The 21,706-nt window shown below is 56.2% G+C and overlaps 8 protein-coding genes and 1 non-coding gene across 9 annotated transcripts in view; 4 read left to right on the plus strand and 5 right to left on the minus strand.

Annotated features, from left to right (window-relative positions):
* Window positions 1-673, plus strand: part of CHGG_06195 (uncharacterized protein) — a gene marked incomplete at both ends in the record, with an annotated part of 831 nt that extends 158 nt beyond the window's left edge. Inside the window, one exon of the mRNA XM_001222289.1 lies at window positions 209-673. Coding sequence (XP_001222290.1) covers window positions 209-673 — 465 coding nt within the window. The remainder of the gene's footprint in view (window positions 1-208) is intronic.
* Window positions 674-3,558: 2,885 nt separating this feature from the next.
* Window positions 3,559-5,814, minus strand: CHGG_06196 (uncharacterized protein; the record flags this gene model as incomplete). Its single annotated transcript, XM_001222290.1, has 4 exons — window positions 3,559-3,758; window positions 3,812-5,183; window positions 5,252-5,356; window positions 5,437-5,814. The coding sequence occupies 4 exons, from the start codon at window positions 5,812-5,814 to the stop codon at window positions 3,559-3,561; spliced, it is 2,055 nt and encodes a 684-aa protein (XP_001222291.1).
* A 4,692-nt stretch (window positions 5,815-10,506) lies between these two features.
* Window positions 10,507-12,225, plus strand: CHGG_06197 (uncharacterized protein; the record flags this gene model as incomplete). Its single annotated transcript, XM_001222291.1, has 3 exons — window positions 10,507-10,603; window positions 10,669-10,748; window positions 10,816-12,225. 3 exons carry the CDS (start codon window positions 10,507-10,509, stop codon window positions 12,223-12,225), a joined length of 1,587 nt encoding a protein of 528 aa, XP_001222292.1.
* A 702-nt stretch (window positions 12,226-12,927) lies between these two features.
* Window positions 12,928-14,289, minus strand: CHGG_06198 (uncharacterized protein; the record flags this gene model as incomplete). The annotated part of the gene is made up of 1 exon (XM_001222292.1): window positions 12,928-14,289. The coding sequence occupies one exon, from the start codon at window positions 14,287-14,289 to the stop codon at window positions 12,928-12,930; it is 1,362 nt and encodes a 453-aa protein (XP_001222293.1).
* A 1,247-nt stretch (window positions 14,290-15,536) lies between these two features.
* Window positions 15,537-16,791, plus strand: CHGG_06199 (uncharacterized protein; the record flags this gene model as incomplete). The annotated part of the gene is made up of 2 exons (XM_001222293.1): window positions 15,537-15,615; window positions 15,767-16,791. The coding sequence occupies 2 exons, from the start codon at window positions 15,537-15,539 to the stop codon at window positions 16,789-16,791; spliced, it is 1,104 nt and encodes a 367-aa protein (XP_001222294.1).
* A 687-nt stretch (window positions 16,792-17,478) lies between these two features.
* On the minus strand, window positions 17,479-18,196 carry CHGG_06200 (uncharacterized protein; the record flags this gene model as incomplete). Its single annotated transcript, XM_001222294.1, has 3 exons — window positions 17,479-17,753; window positions 17,899-18,112; window positions 18,164-18,196. The coding sequence occupies 3 exons, from the start codon at window positions 18,194-18,196 to the stop codon at window positions 17,479-17,481; spliced, it is 522 nt and encodes a 173-aa protein (XP_001222295.1).
* Window positions 18,197-18,977: 781 nt separating this feature from the next.
* On the minus strand, window positions 18,978-19,774 carry CHGG_06201 (uncharacterized protein; the record flags this gene model as incomplete). The annotated part of the gene is made up of 4 exons (XM_001222295.1): window positions 18,978-19,029; window positions 19,117-19,131; window positions 19,207-19,646; window positions 19,697-19,774. The coding sequence occupies 4 exons, from the start codon at window positions 19,772-19,774 to the stop codon at window positions 18,978-18,980; spliced, it is 585 nt and encodes a 194-aa protein (XP_001222296.1).
* Window positions 19,775-20,710: 936 nt separating this feature from the next.
* On the minus strand, window positions 20,711-20,784 carry CHGG_11371. The gene has a single exon. It is a non-coding gene; the product is annotated as a tRNA-Asn (tRNA).
* Window positions 20,785-21,080: 296 nt separating this feature from the next.
* CHGG_06202 (uncharacterized protein) lies at window positions 21,081-21,471 on the plus strand (the record flags this gene model as incomplete). Its single annotated transcript, XM_001222296.1, has 3 exons — window positions 21,081-21,120; window positions 21,309-21,322; window positions 21,391-21,471. 3 exons carry the CDS (start codon window positions 21,081-21,083, stop codon window positions 21,469-21,471), a joined length of 135 nt encoding a protein of 44 aa, XP_001222297.1.
* Between the last annotated feature and the right edge of the window lie 235 nt (window positions 21,472-21,706).

The raw sequence follows: 21,706 nt of genomic DNA on the forward strand, positions 1-21,706 counted from the left end.
AACCCACCAACTAACTTCCTCCTCTTCTCACACGAGGGCCTCAACCCGCGAACTGCTCATCGAAGCCTGCCGACGCAACAACACCGACCTCCTGACCGAAATCCTATCCACCCCGCCCCTCCTCAACAACGACGACGCGATCGCGACCGTCCTCAACCAAACGACCACCGTCCTCGGCAACCACCTGTACCACGAAGCCGCCGCACAGGGCAACTACGAGATCATCGACCTGCTGCTCGACCAGCCGGGCTTCGAATGCGACCCGATCAACCGGGCCGACGGCGACACGCCCTTGCACACGGCGGTGCGGTGGATCAACGGGGAGCCGGCGGGCCAGCGGGAGTTTGGCAACGCGCTGGTGGAGATGATGCTGGAGGCCGGGTCGAGCTCGCGGATCAAGAACCGCGGCGGGCTGACGCCGCTGCAGCTGGTGGATCCGCAGAATGAGGGGCTCAAGGAGGTGATTCGCAAGCATGAGTATGCGGCGCTGAATGCGGGGGATTTTGTCAGCGCGGATGAGGTGAAGGGGGGGAAGGGGTTGGTGGCGGCGGCGGCGGTGTCGTCATCGAGGCGGGAGAAGGAGGACGAGGAGGACGAGGATGCCGAGTTTAGTGGGAGTGATGACGAGGAGAGGGCAGAGTGGGAGCGCCGGAGGAAGGCCAAGAGGGGGTGAAGAGGAGGAGTGTGTATTTGGGGAGGCTGCTGGCTGGATAGGCGTGATATCAAATGATTTTAGCGCTGGGGGACACTGGGCGCCCGTTCTACGGTTGTTAGAGGCGAATAGACTTTGCTTGGTACAGACAGCTGAGTGATCTCCTTCCACCGTCTTGCGATCATGCGGCCAACATCTCTCTTTCCCAGTCGGTCAAAATGTGTGTCACGGGTGGATAACAAGTGATTCTTTTCTAGGGTATCTAAGGTCTATGCACAGGAGATCCCATCCCCAGTCAACACCCTCTCTCGGAGCAAGGTATCTCAACGTCCGATACTTACGCAAGTCTCAGAACACCGAACCGCCCACCACCGGCCATAACCACCCCAACAGCCACCACCCCCAAGCTCACCTTTCCCCTCGTCAACCCCCCACCACCCCTCCACCTCTTCTCCACATACCCCCAATCCCTCACCCTCCCCCACCCCTCGGCATCCAACCCGGCCCCTGCCCCAACCGACCTCACCTGCTCTCCAAACGCCCCCAAGATATCCGTACTCCTGCCGCGGGGACAGAAACGGACCTCCCAGCCGCCGCCGGCGGGCACGACAAAGGTGCTCGCGCGGTCGTCGTAGGCGAAGCTGTAGGCGTCTGGGCACACACGCTTGGCGCGCCGCGCATATGTGCTCGGCACGCACACACCGGGATCGTTGTAGGGCCCCGTGCAGCAGTCGGCGGCTTCGTGCGTCGCGCTGCAGGGGGAGAGGCACGGTTGGAAGGAGGGTCGCGGTGCCCAACTGCTGCTGTTACCGGCGCCGTCAGCTGGGTTAGAGAGAGCGTTGGGTCCGTCTGGCGCTGCTGCTCCTCCTGGGCCTGGTCCCGATCCTGGTTTGTTGTGCGGGGGGTATTGCTGGAGTTGGGATGGGCACCAGCTCTGGATTGTGTTGTTTGTCTCCACGGATTCGTATGGCATCGGGTAGGTGGTGTTGGTGTTGAGGGCGGAAAGGTCTGGAGAGGGGTGTAGGGATGTTGAGGATGACGGGGAGAGGTAACCCGCCGAGGCGATGCAGGCGCAATTGGTAAGGTTGGGCGGGATCCAGGTTGTGTTTGGGGCCGGGTGGTAGATTATGGCGAGGGGAAGGTTGTAGCCGTCGACTAGGGAGATGTCGTAGAAGGTTTGGTCGTTGAAGTCCCCGCCTTGGAGTGTGAATTCGGCGAGGGTGGTGGGGACTTGGCCCTGGGGGGATGGGTCAGCTCTACTAAGGGGCGTGTTTACTCCAGGAGAGACTTACCGCAAATTGGCAGTTCAGTTTCCCGAGGCAGTCCCCAGTCAGGCAAGCGGCCCCATGCCCGTTCACACCATTGAAGGTGCTCGGCCCGCTGCCATCACTGTTGAACGAGCAGTTTGTCCTCCCCTAGATCCGCCCTGCCCAGTCTGCGCTGACAAACATCCTCTTGCTACTACCTGGTGTTAACTTATAACCACCAGCTTCAGGCCCAATGCCGTTCTGGGTTACAATGCCCGGCCATATTGGTTCCCCGCAGCTGTTTACAACCGTTAGTTGGATCGGAGTGCGGTCGCTTAGTGACCCGGCTGTTGTGATGTTCGTCGAGTCCCCCGGGGTTGTCGATTTGGCCGATGTGCCCGCCACGTTGCCAGCGACCTTGTTCTACAAGCTAGTATCATCACCGGCTGTTGTTCTGGCGGTTCTGATACTGGCTGGCCCATTGCTACTCGAGGCGAAGTGAAAAGCGGCGGCTCGCCCAGTGAACAATGATAGTGAGAAGAGAAACCCCTTGGTGAGCCTATCAACCCGATATCGACGAGCCTTGTTCTTGTTCCGGCATGTCGGCTCGGGGTTGCCGTGTAACTCCTCAAGCCAGGTTGAGTGTGGCACGCTGGTTGGGTGCTCGGACATTCCGGAAATTTTTCTTCTGCTGAAATAGCTAATAGCTAGAAGTGCGTCGAAAATGGTACAGAACTGTTCGGGGACGGATGATGTGAGGTTCGACCTTCGATACCCAGGGCCCTAGGAAAGAATAGAGAAAGATATATTAACTACAGAATCATGAAGTTGAGTCAAAGAGTTAGGGGACCGAGAAATAGTGATTGGTGATGGAGGGCAATGAGAATAAACGAAGAATCCATTTTAGAAGTGTTGACATTTAGTCTAGGTATTTCGAGTTCTAGTGCTCCGTTGCCAACGATGGAAGGCTTGAATGCGTTACGGTAACCGGGTAGAGTTGCCATTTTACCTCGTTTCTCCACCGGCGACTCCTGCCAGATTTTCTTAGGGCGATCCAAGCCTGGAAACAACATTCGCTGGTGGTTTGCAGATAATGATGATGCAGGGACGATTGGATCCAGTCCCAAACCATGACCGTTCCTGGTAGGTTGGGATGGGACGAGGGGAAGGCTGCAGGTCCCAGCTTCCTGGACGGGATGGGCAGCAACGTCACCTTCATTTGTCGGACGCTGAAGGACAAAAATGGATGTTGCGGCGATGCTCAGGAACCAAATTGGCGTCAACTGCGTCAACTCAACGAACTAGATCTATCGATGTAACATCTTCAAGAGGCCGTTCGCCTTCCCTATCCCGCGATGGGAGTTGTGTTGCCTGAATCCGCGAGTCCGATACAGGATGGTTTGTGTTGGCCCGTTCCGTTTCCCCCGTTCGTAAAAAATTAACCTCCCCTTTTCCTTCCGTCCATCTCCATCCAAGGTGGCTTCAGGCCGAACAACCGGCAACAGTCCAACCGAACTCGGCATGGCGTTATATGTATGAGCCGCACATTTCCTGCTATGCGAAACACGCCCATTTTACTTCAAGAGGTATCACTGTGGAGATCCGATGCGGTGCGAAATAAAAAGCAGTAACTCCCGTCCGACGCGTCCGCCTGCATCTTTACCTGAACCGCGCCCTGCACCGGCCCATAACCTCGCCCTGGCAGACGAGCTCAGCGCTGAACTCGGAGCCATCCAGCGTGAGGTAAATGTCAAAGTATACACGGTAGAACGTGCCTTGGGGCGTGTCCATCCGCTCAAAGTCCTTCTCGAGGTTCTTGCGCGAGAGGTCTGATGTGAGCGTGACCACTTCCTTGATTCCTGTGGGGACTGTTAGGAACATGATCAACCAGACTGGATGGGCGGAGACTTACTCGGATCCTTGGTGTACTCGGGGCAGACGTCGTCGTCGCAAGCGTACAGAATATCCTCGTACATGAGGGTGGCGCCGGGTGCGACCTGCCGGAAGAAGGAGACCTTGACTGGTTCGCCAATCTTGACTTTTTGCCCCTTTTGGACGAAAATCTGGCGAGTGAACTTGCAACGGTCCTTGCCGTCGAGAGAGGGCACGCGGTACGCCTCGGGGTGGTAGCCCTCCTTAAAGGGTTGCAGGGTGGCCATGAGGTAATGACGACGGGCGACACGGTGCGTGATGACCCTCTCGGTAATACCGGCAGTGACGGCGCCCTTGACAATGGCAGCGACTGAGTCCATGGGGCGTACTACCTTGGACTGGAACTGCGGCGGGACGTGAAGCTTGATTTGCTGGAAAAGGTATTCTGACGCGCCGAAACCGCCGACGACGAGAATGTTTTGGAGGGTTCGGTTTTGTGCCTGGATAGCGATGATCTGGTTTCGGACAAGCTCCAAGATGCGGTTGACGACGGGCTCGAAGCACTGCAAGATCTCCTCGTTTGTGAAGGTCATGTATCCCTCTTCAATCCCAGCCTCGGGAAATTCGGCCTCGATACCGACATCCACAGCCCACTTCTGACCGTTATTCCGGAAGTCGGCCTTGATCCGGTTCTCGAAGTCCATGATGCACTTGGCATACACACGACCAGCGGTCTTGGAGCCGTCGGGCAACTTCATCTTCCGAATCTTGGTCCGCAGGATGTTGCTGAAATTCCGGTTCAGAGCAGTCGAACCGCACGAGTCACCAGAACCGGCCGTGCATTCGGCGACGGTAAAGGGGTTCTCGTCCTCGACTTCGTATGCGATCAAATCGACCGTACCGCCACCGCAATCGACGATGAGCACGGCGTCATGCACCTTCAGGTTTAGGAGACCGGTCTTGGAACAGAAGAGGGCGGCAGCCTCGGGCTCGCTGACCAGCGTCAGGCGGTTGTCGTTCTCGTCACGGAGGAAGCCGGCTTGAATGGCAGCGGCTCTGGTGGCAGCCTTGCCAGCATCGTTCCAAATGGCTGGCACAGTCAGGTAGTATCGGATATTCCTCTCCTCTCGGTTGAAAACCTCGCCCAGCGTCTTCTGGAGAGCCGCCCGCATCGCCTGACGCAGCTTGAAAAGGTAGTCGGCCGCCACATCAATCTCGGACTTTCCTGGTGGGAGAGGCGGGAGGTTGATGGGATCAATGTAAGTGTTGCCCGACAGCATCAGCTGGAGCTTGAACCATTCCACCTTTTGCACGCCCGGCTTCGGGTAGCCAGTCGGGGCGAGGGCATCGGCAATATCGGGACCCCAGCCAACGACTTTCTGGTATTGGTCATAGTAAAGCACGGTCGGGATCTAGGAGGAAGCGCTCCGTTAGCACTGCATGGTTGTGTGCCAGGACGTAGACCACCGCGCCCACTCACCTTTTGCTTTGTGTACGAGCCGGCGCCGGGCCACTCGGTAATAATATCTTCCTTGGCTTCGTTGTTGGTCGCAAACGCAAAGGCAACGCCGGAAAAGGTGGTACCCTAAACGATGGCGGCGGTTAGAATACGATATTCCTTATTGTGCCAACGGCAAACAAAAGGGAGACAATGGTTTTGCTCACAAAATCAATGCCGACAATCAACTGGGCCTTGCTCCGGCTGTTGCCCTCAACCTCGGCGGCGGTGTTGCGGCCGTAAGGAGCGATGGGTCCAGTCTGTTGGGGCGGCGCCGGCGGGGGGTAGCCAGTAGGGCCAGCGTATCCCGGAGGACCGCCAGGGACCGGCGGAGGGCCGCCACCTCCCATAACGGGGGGTGGATACCCGGCGACCGGAGGGGCCCCGGTGTTGATGGGCGGAGGACCTCCAATCATTTGCGACGGTGGGGTACGGGTTGGACCTTGGTTTGCGAGGGGACTGGTGCGGCCGATGGGGCCAGGAGGGCCAGGCGGGTAGTTTGCTGAGTAGCTAGGCGGTCGCGGACCAGCACCTGGATGATTCATTTGGAGGCTCGTCAGAGACGGGTTGGATGCACTCGACGGGACGAGACCCGCGCGCGAGGGGAACAAGGGCGGTATTTGAGGAGGACCCGGGGGCGGGGTCGGGCTCTGCAGCAGACTGGGGTTGGGACTGGCAGTCCCCTGGGGCTGGCTCGGGGCGCTCGATTTCCGTTTGAAACCAAAGCCTTTCAGGCGAGAGTTCAAAGAACTCATAAGGGAAAGGCCAGGTAAAAATTGGGGTATTAAAGGGAGAGCGGTCGGGTCAGGAGGGGGGGTAAGACCGAGGGGGAGGCTGTGGGCGGCGGCAGGCTGGGCAGCCCGAGAAAGAACTGGAGCAGCTGGATTGGGAAGGGAGGGGAAAATTAGCTGTCCTGGCGACTGGGGTAGGACTTCAGGTTGCAGTGGGTGGGTTTGCAGCCCGTCGAAGAGGGGCGGTCGCTGGGTCGGTGTGGGCGCGGCTCGCAGTGCTTGCTCGGGAAACGTGTAGCCGGTCCCATCAAAGGAGCTGTCGAGTCCCCAGCGGGTCTGTGGCTGAGATGGCTTTCCCTGCCTGCACACGGCGGGCCGACCAGAAATTGATGAGCGGCTTGTAAGGCTGAGCCTGTCAGGTCGTTGGCACTGCCAGCGCGGGGGGGCGCGGGGAACCTGGGACTCTTGAAATTACTGTGTAAAAGCAGGCCGATCGAGATGAGTTGATATCAGACTCAACGAAAAGAGCAGAGATGCAAAGCAATTAAAACAAGGACAAAACCACCTGGGGCCAGGAACCATGAAGCCCAACTTGAAGTACAAATTACAAGCTGCTGTACAGCGAAGCAGCTCAGAGCACGTTGTGCCTTCCTCGGGTCAGCGGTCCCCACTTACTTGCTGCAGGACACCCACGGGTTGCAGGACACAGTCCCGCCATACAGTACAATACGTAACATTTTGCTGATAGGTACGGAAAACTCCCAAGTCCAATGCCCAATTGCTGCAGCGGAGGTTTACAGTTTACAAGACCTCCTGGGTAGAATCACACGCCACAGAGGCTAGGGCACGTTTCCATGACCTTCGGCATCGCATCGGGCCTCCAGGTTAGCTTGGCCAAGCTCAATGCGTTTCGTCTGAGAATGTCAAGTCAATGGTTGGCATACTGTGGAGGGACAGACCTTCCATATGCAAACTATCAGGGAGCGGGGCCGACACGGGTCCCTTGTTCAGCTTCGAATTTCAGTGAGATAGGGATTACACTGGAGCCCTCTAAGCAACCTCATTCATCAACGGTGACAATTTGAAGCTTCCCTCTCGAGAAATCTCAATGTTTGTCCCCAGGAGTCCAGCCACGGGCGAGCGAATTCTGTTCCTCGGCCACCGCGATGCGATAGGGCTGGGATTCTAATTACGATTACGGGCCCCTCGACGCCGTTTCGACCTGAATCGCCGGCATTTTCGTGCAGGTGCCTGACCTAAGCCTAAACGGGACGTGCGATGGTAGGACCTTCGTAGGACTTGGGGCGACCTGTGGCTGAGCCTCGAGATGCTGTGCCTGCTTGCCGCGGGGGATGGCCAATCAACCGGCCTCAAAATTCTGCAATCCTCATTGGCAAACGCATTCGACAGGCGGCCCAAAGTTCCTCCTCCTTGTCAGCCGCACCTGTGAACGACCTTTGGTTGCGATGAGCACCCTTCGACTTTCTGCACCCAGATCTCCTTGGCTCATCGCTTATTCAGACCAAAGAGAAACAGAGGCCGTTCCTGTCAGGTCAGCATTTTGTTAAGCTCTGCCTCTCACCAAAAGTGGTGGCCGGGGGTTGTTTGATTACCCGTTTCCGATCCTCACCACTAATGCTGCACTCCACACAACTTCTTGAAGCATGCAAATAATTGTCTCAAGAGGGGTTGCAGCCGCCTCCCAACAACCGCCAAGAACGACGTTACTATCAGTGAGTTGACTGAGCTAAGACGGGCAACCTTCGCATACAAATTGCAATCTTGAAGATCAGTTACATGCATTCCCAATACCTCCCCGAGCTCCCCCATATTGGGCCATGTAGCACTGATCGTCAGAGGTTTGTCGCCGCCTCTCATCGAAGAGCGGAAAGTGATAGGATTGGCCGGCGCGTGGTGGTATTCGGTGTTGCCAGCGGCACAGTCCGTATTAACCGTCGACGCATAGAAGATTCCGTGCTTCGTCGAAGCTGCCGTTGCTTCGAACTATGGGGTTGGTTACACTGTGAAGCGCTGTTGTTACTCTCCGGCAACTTTGCCGCCTCCGTGCAGCGAAGTCAGATGCTCGCCCATGATCAGGGGTTACAGAGAGCTCGGTGTTTCCAGAGTTGCGACGGCTTTCCTCAGCTTGGAACCAACGACATCGTTCTTTTTGGGAAGGTGTCTGCATGGTGATTGCTCGTATGGTTTCCGACACCACTTCATTGCCATTGTACCGCAACGGCAATTGGCGTTGTGGGGTGACCGCTCGACCACCACAGATAAATGCGAATTCGGGAGATTGCGTGTTTCTGTCCGACTGATACAGGAAATAGTAGGTAGAATGGCGGTTAGATGGCACTGTAACTTGACTTTTATCACGACTATGCCGATGAGGCTGGGTAATTGCCCGCTAAACGGAAGAGGGAGTTAAACGAGATGGTCTGTGTTGTTGACCCGGATCATATCTTATTCCACCTAACTAGACGACCAATGTCTGCGACGACCAGAACCTTTCATCCATTCACAACAGTTGTCAAGCTCCAAATATGTCGTTGGTGTCACTCCTGATATTTCCATCATCTCACAATAACGAGAACAAAACCCCAGAGTGAGAGAACATCATGGATGCCTACCAAGAAGCCTATGATGCTGAGGTCTGGTGACCATAGGAACCGAGATTTCCATGGCTTGGTTGATGCTTGTGCTGTACCTCATGATATTGTCTTTCCTTTGTCATCGTGTCCAGTTCTATGCTTGCACTTCTTGTGACGGAATGAGACTTGCCAGTTACCGAGGTACCAAAGCCACCTCTCTTGCGATGGGGCGGCTGGCTTTGGTGGAAAGATCGGGTCATGTGAAAACACTCTGTGGTTTGATGGGTCTAGTCGACGAATATCCCACGCCCTGTTAGCCGGGATTCTGTTAGTTGCAACCTACCTAGCTGAAGCTTGAGACACCATCCCCAGCAACTTCCACACTGTGGGCTGATTCGACTTTTCGGAGTCGCCACATGGTTGTCAATGGCTCGACCTCTTCCCTCCACCGCCATTGCCAATGGGCTCAAAAGATACATCACTTACACCTCTCTTCACCATTTGTTTACCCTCTGACGGGGGTTGGGATCTCGTTGGCTGGGGACTTGCCTCAACCCTTGCACTTAGGTGGTCCCCACATCCATATTTGTCTTAGTTAGGGGCCCGTCAAGCGCCGCTCAAAACATCTTGGATGAACTTCGTGAACGAAACTCGAGTGCTTCGAGTTTGTTGTTTCCCAGCCGCTTTCTTAACTCTTACGTTCCCACTTTGACCAACCAATTAGCCCGCCCCCAAGCGCTCGAAGGGAAAGGTACCCAGAATCACATCGTCTCCTAAGAAACAACGTAGAGTGGCTTGATTTCTTCAAACCTCAACTGTCCGGAAAGCGGCGTCGTTCGAGTTTGCTACCCCGCGTCTCGGCACCAACCACATTCTCGGTATCACATCGGAGGCGGGAGTGTGTGACCTCGGAAGGTCCATCCGCGTGAGAGGAATCAAGCCGGCCTCGTACCCCATGAGAGGCATTCCGAGGGAGACAACACTAACGGACGTGCAGGAAACAAAACCGTGACGGCCGAGCTAGCACCGCCTAATTCGCCGAGTTGCGGGAGCTGCCCGCAGTTCGCGGCTTGGGGTTGGGAGAGTCGTGGGTTCTTACTGAGAGGCAATTTCAGGAAACACCACGCGCTCTGCTGCAGCAGAAGTCGCAACCGGCCAATGACTGAGGCATTTGGGAGACTGGGACCTGAACCGGGCCGTTTTCACTTGGCTCAGAGAGACCTGGCGGGGCCCCCAGCGCAACCCCACGGGTCGAGTTATTGAAGCTAGCCCAACCAGGAAACCCCCCTGGAGCCGACAAAACGTCATCCTCAAGCTTGCCCGGCGCCTCGGCGCGCCCGGCGTTTTTAAAGAACCCACCAGCTGCTGCTCGCCAAAACCCCAATTCGCGCAGCTATCGCGGTTTTACGTCTCTCAGCTTGGCCCATGTGTACTCTGTGGCCTTTCTCATCCTTATTTCGGTAAGTTTAGACGTCGAGATGCCAACAATCTTCGGGTTTCCGGTTTCCGAATCCGAAGAAACAAAGGCACGCCGCCGCCGCCAGCCTGGAACCTCTGCCCTGTGCCCCGCATCAGCTTGGCCGTGCCTCCGCCAGAACTGCCCCTCCATCCCCCACCAACAAAAACAGTTTGATCCCTCGCAGCATCCCAATGCCTCCTGCGCTAGCCTCCTGCATAACATCCAATTGCCTTCATTTGAAATTCATCTTTTGCTGCAGCTGACATAAAATAATTCTAGACCCTTTTGCATCACATCACGCGCTGCTTTACCTCGCCCGTAGTAAATACTAGCCCCCGTTCGCTCCTCAGGGCGACCCAGTCTCTCCCAGCAGCAGCACTCGACCACGAATTGGGAACTTGCGAACACCCACCTCCATTTCCCACCCCGGCGCCTTTCTCCAAACCTCTCACCATGGCCCTCGAAGCCGAGACACAGTCGATTGTCGAGCAATTCGAGTACTCGGACAGCGATGTCAACAAGGCAGTCCAGGAATTCCTCCGTCAGATGGGTATGTGCTCGGATGAGGACTCTTTCTACAATTGGCCCGTAAATCCTCACTAACATGCTATAAAGACGAGGGTCTGGCGAAGGATGGGACCAGCATGAGCCAGATTCCGACATATGTCACGGGCGTACCCAATGGCACCGAAAAGGTTGGTTGAACGATCCGGAGCTCCTCCAGCATCGAAGCGCGCATAATGCTAACACTTGCCACTTCAGGGTCTCTACATGGCGGTTGACCTCGGCGGCACGAACTTTCGTGTTTGTTCCATCCAGCTCCTCGGGAATAGCACTTTTACCCACACCTACAACAAAGTTGCTATCCCCAAACACCTCATGGTGGCCAAGACGGCGCAGGAGTTGTTCGCCTTCTTGGCATCGGAGATCAAGAAGTTCCTTGAGGAGCACCATACCGAGGACTTTGAGCACCACGTCCGGCGCCGGAAGACAGTCAGCTCTCCAAACGGTTTCAGGGATGAGCACATCTTCCGCATGGGCTTCACCTTCAGCTTCCCTGTCAAGCAGTTCGGAATCAATAAGGGCACCCTCATAAGATGGACGAAGGGTTTCGACATCCCGGACGCTGTTGGCAAGGATGTGTGTGCCCTCTTGCAAGAGGAGATCGACAAGCTTCACCTGCCTGTCAAGGTGGCCGCCCTTGTGAACGACACCGTCGGGACGCTCATGGCGCGTTCGTATGCCGCCCCGGGTAAACAAGGCTCGGTGTTGGGTGCCATCTTTGGCACCGGCACCAACGGCGCCTATGTCGAGAAGCTGTCGAAGCTGAAGAAGCCCCTGGGTGGGGAGTATGACCAATCGACCGGCGAGATGGTGATCAATACGGAATGGGGTTCGTTTGACAACCAGCTGAACGTCTTGCCCAGCACGAAATGGGATATTGCTCTGGAAAAAGAGAGTCTGAACCCCGGCTTCCAGATGTACGAGAAGCGTGTCTCTGGCATGTTCCTGGGCGAGATCCTGCGCCTGGCCATCATTGACCTGCTCAACAACCCCAATGTTTCCTTCTTCAAAGATGAGAACTCTAGCTCCAACGACAGAGGTTCTGTGACTATCATCTCCAAGGACTCGGGTCTGTACAAGCAATGGGGTCTCGACACCGCTATCATGTCGACTGCGGAACTCGATCAAGACCCCGAGTTGTCTGGTCTCCGCCAGGCGCTCGAAAACACCTTGGAGGTCTATGCCCCTGCGTACGAGGATGCCCTCGCCTTCAAGAAAATTGCGCAAGCCATCGGCCGCCGCGCGGCTCGTCTCTCTGCTGTTGCCATTGGTGCCATTATTCTGCAGACCGGCAAACTGGAGGACCCGGAGTACAAGGATGAGCCCATCGATGTTGGTGTCGACGGCAGCCTGGTCGAACACTACCCCGGCTTCCGGCCCATGATCTACGAGGCGTTGAGCGCCATCGATGGGATTGGAGAGGAGGGCGCCAAGCGCATCCGCATCGGCTTGACCCAAGATGGGTCTGGCGTCGGCGCCGCCCTGATTGCGCTTGTGGCTGCCGGCATGGAGAAGAACACCAGCGGCGCCGATTACCTCGGCGAGCTGCGCTCGAACGCTAAGGCCGGCGTGCCTGCTACGGTGGATGAGAAGAGCACGTCCGATTAGGGGTCCGGACCGTGGCCTGTCTCGTCCACCCCTCTGGAGAAACAGGTGGCGGACAGGTGCTGCGACATCATGTGAGGGGAGAGAACTCGACGGCGCGGCGGAGGCGGGGGTTTCCTTTCCGGATGGCGGCTGAGCAGTTACCAATTCCTGTTGGAACAGCTCCTGCCTGCCTGCTAGAGGGTAAGGCGGCACGTGTATGATCATATATTTTGGGCTGGTTGGGCTTGGGCAACTGAGCAGGAGGACCGGGGCTTGCTTTTTTACATTGTGGCTTATCTATCGCTTGGTGGGTTTTCGGTCGAATCTCTGATGGTTCCTATCTATCACGAGTGGCTTCCTACCTCCCCAGGAGCCAGCGGACGGGGAAGAGACAAAGTAGTGCGTAGTTAGCGTTGATTATTATTATGCCGCAGCTCCCAGGCTCGCGACGCACAAGGCAAAATAGCTCGCTAGTTAGCTAGCAGCAAACAGGTCTAGGAGTTCAGCGAACTGAGTTGGCGTTTCGGGAAAGGCCTTTCTGTGTTGATTGGGACATGTGACGCCGCTCTGATATGACATCTCCACTTACCGTCTATACTACAGACTACTACAGACTATTTTATCACCTATGCCAACTGCCCTCGGGACGATCCTGTTCGCCGATTTCCCAAAACACCCATAATACCAACAACAACAATACACACACTAGCCTACAACCCCTCGTCACGCCCCAAACGCAGCCGTGGGATACGTCCGATCCCGCTTCTTCCTCCCCGTTGAACTACTCCGCGAACTCGCCCCCGACACCGGCGTCCCCGCCCCGGCCCCAGCCCTGCCACCGCTGCCATTCGCAGCAGCAGCAGCAGCGTCGGGGCTCAGAAGCCGTGGGCTATTCGTGTTGTTGCTGCCGCTGCCCACCTTTCCTGTGCTCACCATGTCGGCGGGGAGGTCGTTCCACTCCGATTCGGGGCGGGCGTTCTGGAAGGAGAGGGAGGTGGAGGACGCGTTGGCCGAGGGCGGTGCGGACGGGCGCCGTGGGGGGCCGCCGCCGCCGCTTGTTCCGGGGGTTGGGGCGCGCGGTGGTGGTGGTGGTGGTGGTGGTGGTTTGGGTGCTAGTAGGGGTAGGTTGACTGCTGCGGCGAGGACGGATTCGCTGGATGATGTGCTGGTCGTGGGTGGTAATGCTGGTGCTGTTGTAGTTGTTGTTGTTGCGGTTGTTGTAAGGTTGGCGGCTGCGGCGGCGGCGGTGGGCCCGATGTGCCGGCGCACCACCCACGCCGTGCCCGGCCGCAGCTTGAAGTAGTACTCCTTCATGGGCTCGGCGCCCTCGCGGGCAAAGCCCCGCGCCTCGTACCACTTGAGCCCTTCCTCATTCTCGGTCCAGACGTGCGCGTAGATGGTCCGCGCGTCGATGCTGCTGCCGGCGGCGGGGAGGATGGTCGCGCTGGCGATGATGTGCTCGAGTGCGGCGGCGGCCAGGCCCAGCGAGCGGTAAGGCGAGAGCAGGGCGAGGGATTGGATGTAGATGGCGTGGTACGGCGTGTTCAGTGGCACGTTGGACGGCTTCTGCAAGTGCGAGGGCGGGAATGGGTGGGGTATTAGCTGCCCTTGGGTGTCGAGAAAGGGGTTCGGTTCGAGGCGGCAGATGAGGCCACCGATGACTTTGGGGGTGTCGGCGTCCGAGTCTTGCCAAAGGATGGCGCGGGAGAAGAGCCCGGACGCGAGGGGATCGAGAACTTTGGCGTAAAACGAGTCTGGGTAGGGGACCGGTAGGAGGAGGGAGTTGATGCGCCGGAGGGCGGGCACGTGTTCTTGGACGAGCGGCACGATGGTTGCGCCAGAGGGGAGGGACGGCGGGGATGGGAGGATTGGAATGCCGCTCGGGGGGAGTGTGATGGGTATTTTCACTGGCTCCGTCGAGGTTGCGTTCAGATGATCGGCAGACGGAGATACTGGCGGTTTCGATGTCGACTGTGTCGCTACATTGCCGTTTTCTAGCGGGGCAGTCGATGGCGGGGCAGCATATTCAGGCTGTCGCCGGGGTTGGAAGAACGAGCGGATCGAGGATTGCTGGATACGGGACATGTTTTAGAGGTTTGTAGGGTCAGTTCGCTTTTCATGACCAGGCCGCGCGGAATCGGAAGCGGTGGTGAACCAGTAAAGTCTAAATTCTTCCCGATGGCGAAGTCTCCTGTTTTGTTTGTTGCTGCCCCCTGGAGACCCCTGTTTAGCTCCTAGGGGCTGAATGGAAGCGGACCTGAGGCTCAGCTCGGGCGGCACTCAACCTCCTGCCGCCCCACCACGGGCATCTCCGCCATCGACAAATGGAGAGAAACGGGAAGCAAGGCGAGATTCAGATCCGGAGACGGGCTCTTGAAATGGGTGAGCATCACTCGGAAAACTGTTATGTATTCCCTTTAACCCCTGTTTTTGAGGTAGTCTAGGAAAAACAATTTATGAAACTTAATGTCGAAACTCGCAAATGATATTTGCTCCAGGTGGAAGAGAGTTGAACGATGACATACCTAGGTGGTCAATTTACAGAAAAATGTAGCCGCAAACTTTACCGTACTGGGTGACGTGACGTGAATTATTACCCCAGCTTCCATGCCTGCCACCGCCTTTTTTTCCAGTCTTGGCAGAATTGGGGCAGGGAGATCATCGTTCTGACCATCCTCAGGAAACGTGCATTGTAGTTTCTATTGTCGCCTCAACAAATAGTATAAAAAAATACCTAAAAATTCATTCCTGGGCGCCAATTTCTTCACGTAAATAGTATGCTCCTTTTTGAATACATTTGCAAGCCCAGAGCCGTGGGAATTTTCGGTAAAGTGACCTGCGTGCCGTGCGCAAGTGAGAGTTTTGGGTTCCCACTGCCCGGGCGACCCAGCGCCCAAGCACCCTATAACAAAACGGCCGCTGGTGGGCTGAGACAGCTTTTCCCTCTCCGTCAATCATTCATTTGCCCACGACCAGACTTCCGCTCAAACTACCGCGAAGACAATCAGCAACCATCAAATAACTTTGCGGCCGGAACCTACGACTTCGTTTCTTGGGTATCGCAGGTTTCACAATTGAACCTTGCCTTCTTTTCCCTATTTTCTGTCGCGCCATTGCACTGGTGCTCGTCGGGCTGAGCCTGTCGCACCTCAACCGAGCATTGGGAGAGGCTGAACCTTTTCGCCGCTCCCGATTACCAAGACCCAAAAATTCCGGCCCGGCTCAATCAATCTAGCTGCTGATTGATGCTGCCTGCCGCTTGAAGACAGCCACAACACAACACCCTCACGAAAGACACTTTCAATTCATTTCGCCACCTTAACACATTCACCATGGTCCTCGGAAACCGGGGAAACAGGCAAAGCCGGCATCATTGTCGCTCCGGACGATGCGCCTCCTCTAGACAAGCTTGTAAGTCGGGGGGAGTCGACCTGGCACTCCACTCTACTGACCCGATCCCCCTTGTAGTCGCATGCTATCCTCGATGATCTATTATACAACATCGTCCATGACCTCCTGGTCAAGGTCCACCGCGACGAGAAAATTGCGCGAGCCAATACAGCCGCCATCAAGGTCGAGAAGCTTGCCAAGAATTCCTCGGATGGCGCAACAACAGAACCCAAACCCGATATTGAGATCGAGACAGATGCAGCGATATACAAGGACGGCAGGGTGGCTTTGAAGGGCAACCCGCTGAAGTCGACCAAGGAGGTCTTATGCTCGAAGTGCCACCTCCCACGGCTGCATCACCCGACGGACGGCAAAGGCGCGAAGAAGCCTGACCCGGGCGTCATCTACTGCAAAAGACACCCATACATCGACAAGCCGGGCTACGACATTTATGGCCAGACGTGGGTTGCCCCTGGCCCGGGGCGGGGCAAGAAGAAGAAGGACCAGAAGTTGGACCCCAACGACCCGAGCTCCCCGGCGCCGGCTGAAGGGGGCGCAAAGGACCGGGCGTCGAATGTTCTCAACTTCCCCAGCGCGACATGTCCCAAATGCAAGCGGTGTATCCTGGTGACGCGTCTGAACAACCATATGGGTTCGTGCATTGGAAACAGCGGGCGGAACGCCAGTAGAGCGGCGGCGCAGAAAATTAGCAACGGCAACAACGGCGGCAGTCAGAACAATGACAACACGCCGCCCGGCAGCCAGAAGGGCACACCGCGTCCCGGGAGCCGCGGGGGTAGTCCCAGGAAGCGCGACGTCGACGAATTTGACGAGGACGCAGAGGAGTCCGATCAACCCAACCCAAAGAAGAAAAAGGCCAAGCTGAACGGACTAAACAAGAAGGTGGTTCTGAAGGCCAAGGCTCCCAGCGCCACCGGCAATTCCAAGAAGGACAAGGTTAAGGGCAGCTCGAGCCTCAATGTGGAGCAGAAGGTGGGTAGCGATGCCAAAGACTCGACAGTACAAGTGGCGCCAAAGAAGCAGACCCCCAAGCTAAAGGGTATCTCGCCTGCCAAGAAGCTCAAGCTCGGTCCGGCAAAGCCACCGTTACCTTCGCCCGGCAGCAAAAAGGGCAAACGGGACCACGATATGGAGAGCGAGTCGTCCGAAACTATGTCATCCCCCCCGCCGCGTTAATCCCATCAGTCACATGATGTCTTGTTGTCTGCGACCGGCATCACATTGTTTACCATCTTGGAGTTGCATCTTCTTCTTACACACATTGCATTGGCCACGGTTCGGATAACTCTTGCATTGCCCACGGTGGGCAGGTCCAGGTTTGGGGCGTTCTCTGCTGCATTTGGTTTCATCGGCTCCGAGCATTCACGGCGACATGGTTCTGGGGTTTTATCATGATGGAAAGAGCCTTGGCGGTTCGCGCGTAGGCAGCGGGGGCTGGAAACAGAGAGGCGTTAGGTGGCGGTTTGGTTGTATACGCGGGAGGGATGATTTGGCAGACCGTTTGGGTCGGCCTGCTTGGTGCCTAGGGTTTGCACTTGCGGCGCCGTGATTTTCTACTCTCTGGATGGGGAGGCTTTTTTTATTTCAGAGATGCCGTGTCTGCTCTACGGCGCAGGGCGGACAACTTCTGTATATCACAATCCCCGTGAGATGCGCAGGCGAAGCAAATACACATGATTTATGGCTTGCCTCTTATGACTCTGTGATCGACGAGGTATCATTTCCCACCCTCCCATCATAACCGATCCATCCAACGGACAACAAGCAGGCCACACTATAGGAAAGTGAAAAGAGCCTCCCAGCCTAGGTAGAATCCCCCCACCACCCCAACCCAACCACAACCCCCATACTTTCTCTCTCCATCTACACTACAACCTCCCCTCCCCCCCCCACCCCCTCCCCCTCCCCAGCGGCAACCACGAACGCGCGCACGATGCGCACCCCCTCGCCCTTGGGCCGGTCCTCGCCGTCCGTCGGCACCAGGCCCATGCGTTGCACCACGCGGATGCCCTTCTTGACGCGCCCAAAGATGGTGTGCTTGCCGTCGAGCCAGGGCGCCGGGGCCAGCGTGATGAAGAACTGGCTGCCGTTGGTGTGCGGGCCCGCGTTGGCCATGCTGAGGATGCCGGCGCCGGTGTCTGTGGTGTGTGTGTTCTTGTGTTAGTGGGGGGTTGGGGTTTTGTTTGTTTTTGGGGGGTGGGGTGCGGGTATGGTAGAGAGATTGGGGGATTGGGAGGTTTGGGAAGAGAGGGGAGAGAGGGGAGAGAGGGGAGCGCTACGTACGCTTCAGGTCGTCGCGGATCTCGTCCTCGAACTTTTCGCCGTAGATGCTGCTCCCGCCGCGTCCTGTTCCCGTCGGGTCTCCGCCCTGAATCATAAAGTCCTTGATTATGCGGTGGAAGATGGTATCGTTGTAGTAGCCGCGCGTTGCGAGGGTGGAGAAGTTTTGGCAGGTCTTGGGCGCGTGCTCGTTGTACAGCTCCATGATGATCGTGCCCTGTCGGTTTGTTAATTGATGGATACGGCAGGGACAGTAATAGTGACTCACCATGGTGGTTTCGAGGGCTACGTCCGTCGCCATTTTGGTGTTGTATTAGAAGTGAGAAGAGAGTGATCGATGTGAGTTTGAGGACCGCAGAGGTTGAGATGGCTTCGGCAGGTCAGTCTCCCGGCAAGGCACAAGAACGTTGTATTCTTCTAAATTGGTTAAGGTCTGTCGCTCTTACTTTCGCAGTGATATAAAAAAAAGGGTTGTTGGTGATGGAGTGTCCTGAGATACGCTCACTGAAAGGTGCCGTTGTGAGATGCGTGATGAGTTGGGGTGGTATCCTAACAAGTCTGAGAATTACGGTAAAATACGACATCGTGTAACATCAATTACACAATTACAACCTATACCATCAACAACACCGCCTTTCCTCATTCACAAATACCAAACTCCTCAATCTTCTAGAAATCTACCACTCCTCCATAATAGCCCACAGTGTAGGTTTGATAAATTCGGCTCTGTCAGATTGGTACGGCACGTTGTACGTTTCGGGAGCCAGGTCGACAGGCCTCTTCCCCTTCAAGTCTCGTCTGAACACATTTGCTCCCTGTTCCAGGAGGAACTCGGTGGCGTCGAAGTTGCCCACTCAGCGGCCTAGTGCAGCGACGCCTTGCTCTTTTCATCACGTTTGTTAGTTTAGCGGTGGAATCACTGCGTCGAGAGTGCCCTCTAGGTAGAAGTCCATGTGTACGAGGCCACTCAACCGGGCCAGATTTTGTTGGGGAGGGACGCTTCGGGCCGCACATGGCCGATGTTGAATTCCGCGCGCTTGACGTTTACCTTCCATTTTGTAGGATATTCGAGGTGTATAAAATCAGGACACGGGTAGCGAACTCAAGTGCGCTGGAACACTGTCATGATGAACACTGAAGTGGCAAGTTTTGTGCAGTGGTAGCAACCACCCAAGAGGATGAGTGAGTAAGCCATCCATGACTGTTAGATTCTCTACGAACCTGATCCGTAATCCCCTCGAGTTCACAATATTGTCATAGTTGTTCACCATTCCCGACCACCCCACCAAACACCCCAATCCCCATACTTACAACGCAACCGCCGCCCCTATGGCACCGAGCAGCGCCCCGGCGCCCATAATAGCCGGCGTAGCCATTGCAGCGGCAGCACCCGTACTGGTGGACGACGAGTCATTCAGCCCAGCCGATCCAGAAGTTGAGGCAGGCGCTGACGCCGACGCTGAGGTTTCGGAACCCTCAGCCGGAGTGGCAGCGGCCCCAGAGGTAGACGACGCCATTCCGTTTCTAGTCGCCGGCGTGGTGGTGGCTGAGTTGGAAGCCGCCGTGGCCGAGTAGCTGGAGCATTGGGCAGCGCCCGCGCTCTGGGCTTGAATCAGCTGCGTGCCCGTGCAGCTGGACAGCAGGCACGGGGCGGCACTGGCGGCAATAAAAGATTGGGTCGGACCGCACTGGCAACCGAGATCGCTGGCGCCGCAGCCTGCCGCGCTGATAGCGCTGATGATACAGGCGGTCTGGGAACGGTTAGTGGGGGTGGGCTCTCGCAGGCAGGACGGGGACGTACGGCGCAGTCCGGTTGACCTGAGAGGTTCTGGGCGAGGGCGATGCCAGTGGCCGCGAGAAGGAGGAGGATGGCCTTCATGGTGTCCGGATTTGACGTTGGAATTTAGATTGAGATCGGAGCCGAAGATGTGGTCAGACGTCAAACGATTCAAACTGTGCCCGAAACGAACGTTGCTGTGTGGTAAGATGGGGAGAATTTGTTCGAGCTGGACGACAACTTAACGAACATTTATGGCCCATGGAACCACAGACGGCGGGAGAAAGAGCCGGTCGGCCAGGCACAGCCGTTGTTGTCGTACCTGCTTCGTCATCTTGGAAAGCCACACTCACACCACTATAGTCCTGATTCGCCGGGAAGGGACGGTGTGTCAAGGGAACCTCGAGTTGGGTGTGAGAGGCAGGAACTCCCGTCGTTCCCCAAGCCACCCCGCGGGAAGGATCGACTGCAACACGGAACACGGGAAGATTGAGACACGGGACCTACTGTCTACCAGGTAGATTACCCACTCGGGTTTCATCCCTTCCATTCCCAGGAACAGACTTTGTCACTCCTGGCAAGCACCATACAATAGTGTGTGTAGACATGCGTGCCTGCCGCGGGAAGCGTGTCCCGGGAAAGACCTCCCCCTCATTGCCAATGCAGGCCGCAGCCAATATTGGATGGGAAAGTGCCAATAGGTGTGTGATACAGCCTCAAATCGTCCAAGCCCCCTCTCGGCACCCGGCTTGGTTCTTTTTTGTGACCGGTGAGAACCTTGACTTTCCCATGATCGACTCATGGATTTTGAAACTGGTTGAGCAATTAACACGACTCGAAGCCTGCCATCGATGCTCCAGAGTCTTGAAGCCGAGGACCCACTTAGGGAAGACCTCCCAAGGACCTCGACGCCCTCCGTCTTTGGCATTGAATGGCAAAGCAGCAAAACAAAAGGTGCATGCGAATTTCTGTCTTTGTCTGTCAGAAGAGGCCGTGGAGACAGCGGCTGGGTAAAAAAAGCAAAAATACGTGATTTTTCTCCTCCGGGAAGGCTCGAACTTCCAACCTCCTGATTAACAGTCAGACGCGCTAGCCAATTGCGCCACAGAGGATGCCAATCACTGATTGTTGAATTCCGAAAAGGATTTAGTATTGATATTGGGAAGAAACCGCCGGTCAACTCAAACAGGAGTGACCGTGCCCGCTGCGCGCGGGCACGCCAAAGGAGCCTGGAGGAACTTGCCGGCTGCAGATAGGACCCATAGCGGAGTCAACGATGTAATTGTTAAAGGCGGAAGAAGAAGCCACCTTGACTGCAATGGAATTATAAAAAGTATCAGGAGATGATTGTAGTTTAGGTCAGAAAATCGGGATGGAAAGAACGTATCGAGTTCCTTGGATTGGGAAAATGGAGCACCGCGGTGTAAAAAAGGCGGCCTCTAGCACCGGTTTGACCTCATCGCCGATGTATGACGCCGCATTCTTGAGTCTCCAGTAAGCTATATCGTCATCTAGGGGCTTCAGTAATCAGATCCCGTAAAGATTAACCTCTGTGGCGTAATCTCACAGAGCTGATAGGTTCCGTGTATTTTGTGCGTCAAAGAAGCAATTTGCTTCGCTACCCTTCGTCACGTAGACGACCATCGAGCCGTAGGTCTTGCTTGTATCCTTCCTGCTGAGCCAGGCAATCTTGGCAATGTTGACGTTGTTCTCTGTAGTCGTGGTTCCAGGAATGGGACGTCATGGCCGAATCAGCGCAGATTGAAGCTGCTGACGAAGAAGCGGGTGCGTCGCTCTAGTAGTATAGTCAACCCACAATAGATGTTGACCCTGCAAACCTCATCTTTCGCCACTTTTTGACAGAAATCCGATTTTTTTGTTCGTGTTCGTGATTGTCAATGAATGCGCGACGGAGGCATGCAAAAACAGGAGCGAAGCAGCGAGTCACAGGGGCCCTGATGCCAAGTGCGGGTTAGCGGCATTTCTCCGGCGATCCGATTGGCCAGGTGTCAAAGCAACCACGGTCCGTGCACC

Source organism: Chaetomium globosum, genomic scaffold (genome assembly GCF_000143365.1).
Source record: "Chaetomium globosum CBS 148.51 scaffold_3 genomic scaffold, whole genome shotgun sequence".
NCBI classification, from domain to species: Eukaryota; Fungi; Ascomycota; class Sordariomycetes; order Sordariales; family Chaetomiaceae; genus Chaetomium; species Chaetomium globosum.